The sequence below is a fragment of the Zerene cesonia genome, chromosome 15, assembly GCF_012273895.1.
Source record: "Zerene cesonia ecotype Mississippi chromosome 15, Zerene_cesonia_1.1, whole genome shotgun sequence".
Lineage (NCBI taxonomy): Eukaryota > Metazoa > Arthropoda > Insecta > Lepidoptera > Pieridae > Zerene > Zerene cesonia.
This window is the reverse complement of record NC_052116.1, coordinates 1,331,746-1,334,585: the sequence shown is the minus strand read 5'-3', so window position 1 is coordinate 1,334,585 and position 2,840 is coordinate 1,331,746. Positions and strand designations below refer to the sequence as shown.

General features: G+C 37.1%; 1 protein-coding gene across 1 annotated transcript in view; it reads left to right on the top strand.

Annotated features, from left to right (window-relative positions):
- The window catches only part of LOC119832421 (guanylate cyclase 32E), an 81,790-nt gene that overhangs the window by 36,840 nt on the left and 42,110 nt on the right, over positions 1 to 2,840 (top strand). Inside the window, exons 12-13 of the mRNA XM_038356093.1 lie at positions 963 to 1,220; positions 2,411 to 2,548. Of these exons, the coding sequence (XP_038212021.1) occupies positions 963 to 1,220; positions 2,411 to 2,548 (396 nt within the window). The remainder of the gene's footprint in view (positions 1 to 962; positions 1,221 to 2,410; positions 2,549 to 2,840) is intronic.

Below are 2,840 nucleotides of genomic sequence, written 5' to 3'. Positions count from 1 at the left end.
ATCCTGTAACTTAGGTATTTGTCTTTTATTATTTATTTTAAAATTAAGTGTGGCCTTTTGCTTTGCTTTACTCGCGTACATCTAAATCGGACCATATTGCCCTGGCATAAGTAGTCACAATAAATTAATTACAATCGCAGAAAATGAAACGAACACTCTGTAATGTAATAAACGATACCCTGTAGCTTTAAAAGGATAAGGTTCTTTTATATATCAAAAGAAAACTGTTTATCAAATAAATTCGTATCTTAGAAAAGTATATTTTTACGCCCAAAATAGATTCATAAGTCCGTTTTCTATTGACTTATGAAAATGGTTTTATTCTATAAGCTTTTCGTTAATGGATTACTGTTATGAAATTATTCATTCTAATAAATCCTTGAATGAATCAATGATAACACTTTACTTGCAATACAAAATGACACAGACCCGAATAATTACGTACACAAAGGCGGCATATCGCTAAACCAGCGATCTCTTGAAGGCAATTATAGTTGAGACGAAATCGCTCTTTTAGAGGTCGAACTTTTTACGTGTAATTTTAATTTTTAGTTCTATAGCATTGAAATGCTTTTATAAATGAGAAATTTTTTGAAAGAATAGAAAATTCGATCACGGGGCGGGATATGGACCCGCGTTTCTTGCCTAACCGTAGCAACGCCTAGCCTCTCGGCCACCCGTGATCCTGCCACAGTAATCGAATTTCTTCTACTCTTTCGGTTTCATGTGCCTAAGGGTTTATTAAGTTAAATAATTATTGTTTATGTGTTGGGTAATAATAAAGTTTTACGAAGAGGATTATGGTGGAGTTATGGTACAAAACACTAAAAGACTGTATGACTTTTGATGGACCATAAGTCGTACAGAAAACGAAAGATGAGACGTTTTGCCATTTGTCCAGTGTCTCAGGACAAACTTCTTCCACTCTTGCTTTGTCTATATGCTGAGGTATGTTCCACCAGGAATTGGTCGGCGGTACTAACATAGCGTGGATTAGCGGTGCACCGCCCGTGGCCGAGCCGGCTTGCGGCTTCGACGGGAGGCGCTGCTCCCAGCCACCCGACCCTGGCGTAGTTGCTGCGGTTGCTGGCGTGGCGGTGGCGGCCATGCTGGCTCTCATGCTGCTCGTGCGCCACTATCGGTACGAGACGAAGCTCGCCTCTGTGCTGTGGAGGATTGAGGCTAAGGATCTGACCTTTATCACTGGTTGTGCGGATAAGGTACCACATTAGTTACATTTTGTATTTTAGAGGCTAGGCATTACTACCACACTTTACGCACGCACATACTGTGTTTAGTTTTTTATGTTCATTGATTTATTTATACTTTTTTTGCGTAACAAATGCGTGTTTTAAGTTTTTTTTTAATTATTATTTATTCTTTTGTGTATACAGTTTTTATTTAATATCTGTTATTTAATATTATGTTTTTCGATTTTACAATACAATTTTGTATTAATTATTTAAATCGCATCGTCTACGCGACATATGTACATAGGAAGTGTAAAAATTTAGCTTTACAAAACATCTGCAGGTACAAATTCTTTTGATAATACTCGAGATATGGTAAATATTCACGAAGATTTCTACTTAAATTGCAAAATTTACTATTTAAAATGTGGATTAAATAATAAGGTTAATAGTACATTAAGAAACGAATAATAATGTCAATTCCAAACCATTTTGTGCCATTAATTGCACAAATTGTGGGATGTGATGATGGGATGTCGTGTTCTGTTATGTCATAGCGGGCGACTGAGCTGGTGGTTCCCCTGATGGTGGCGATCACCACCGCCCATGAACATTCGCATATAAAGAGATGTGAGATAGTATACAGTATACTATTTATCTTTGGTATTTAGTGCTTTGCTCTAACTTATAGTATAAATCAAGCTAGGTATAGAGGCGTAGTTGAACGTGTAGAGTTTCAATAGAAACAATTAGGTGGTATGTACATTGTTTCAATATGTTTGTTCGTATACTTTATTGGAATTCCGCAACGCATTGTAGCCGCGAAATTGGATGTTGGATGTTTAAAGTGATCAAGCGTCGCAATTGATTGCTTTAGCTAGAATCTAAATTTGGCTTCATAATTTAGACAAACCTCCCAACCCGGTAATGTACAGAGAAGAATAATTTCAAAGTTGAATTTGATTTGATTTTGTCGATGAGATTTTACTGATGAATGAATTTTGCTAGTTCACTAGCTTCGGAGCCTATTAATTTCAAACAAACAAACACACAATCAATAAAATGTCTTCCCGTGTTCGTGAAGTGTTCGAAACGTCGGGTTAATAAACTAATGAATAAATCGCGTTTAAAATCCGTTAAAAAGTTTTTAATTTCTAAATACTCGCGTAAAATCAAACACAAGAAAGATGAGCTGCATTTGATATTTATCTCCCTTTTAGGATGCTGTACCCCAAGAGGTGGACAGTAAGCGAGCCCACACGACTCTTGCCTCATACAGGGGTAACTTTGTTGCTGTGAAGCGGCTAAGAAAGAAAAATATTGACGTCACTAGACCTATTAAAAAGGAACTGAAACAGGTGAGTGTTTAGAGAGCGGACCTCCTATCTCGATAGGTCATCGCGATAAGTCGTTACGATATGTCGTTACGATATGTCGTCACGATATGTCGTCACGATCAGTCGTCACGAAAGTTCATCACCATATGTCGCTACGATAGTTGGTCATGATATGTCGTCACGTCTTATGCAAGATACTATCGATAGAAAATTTATAGAATAATTGGTGATTAAGCGAACTTACCTGTAAGTGAAGTTCTATCATAATTATGCTTGGCTTCGTCCGAGAGATTAGCATATAGCATAGCACTTG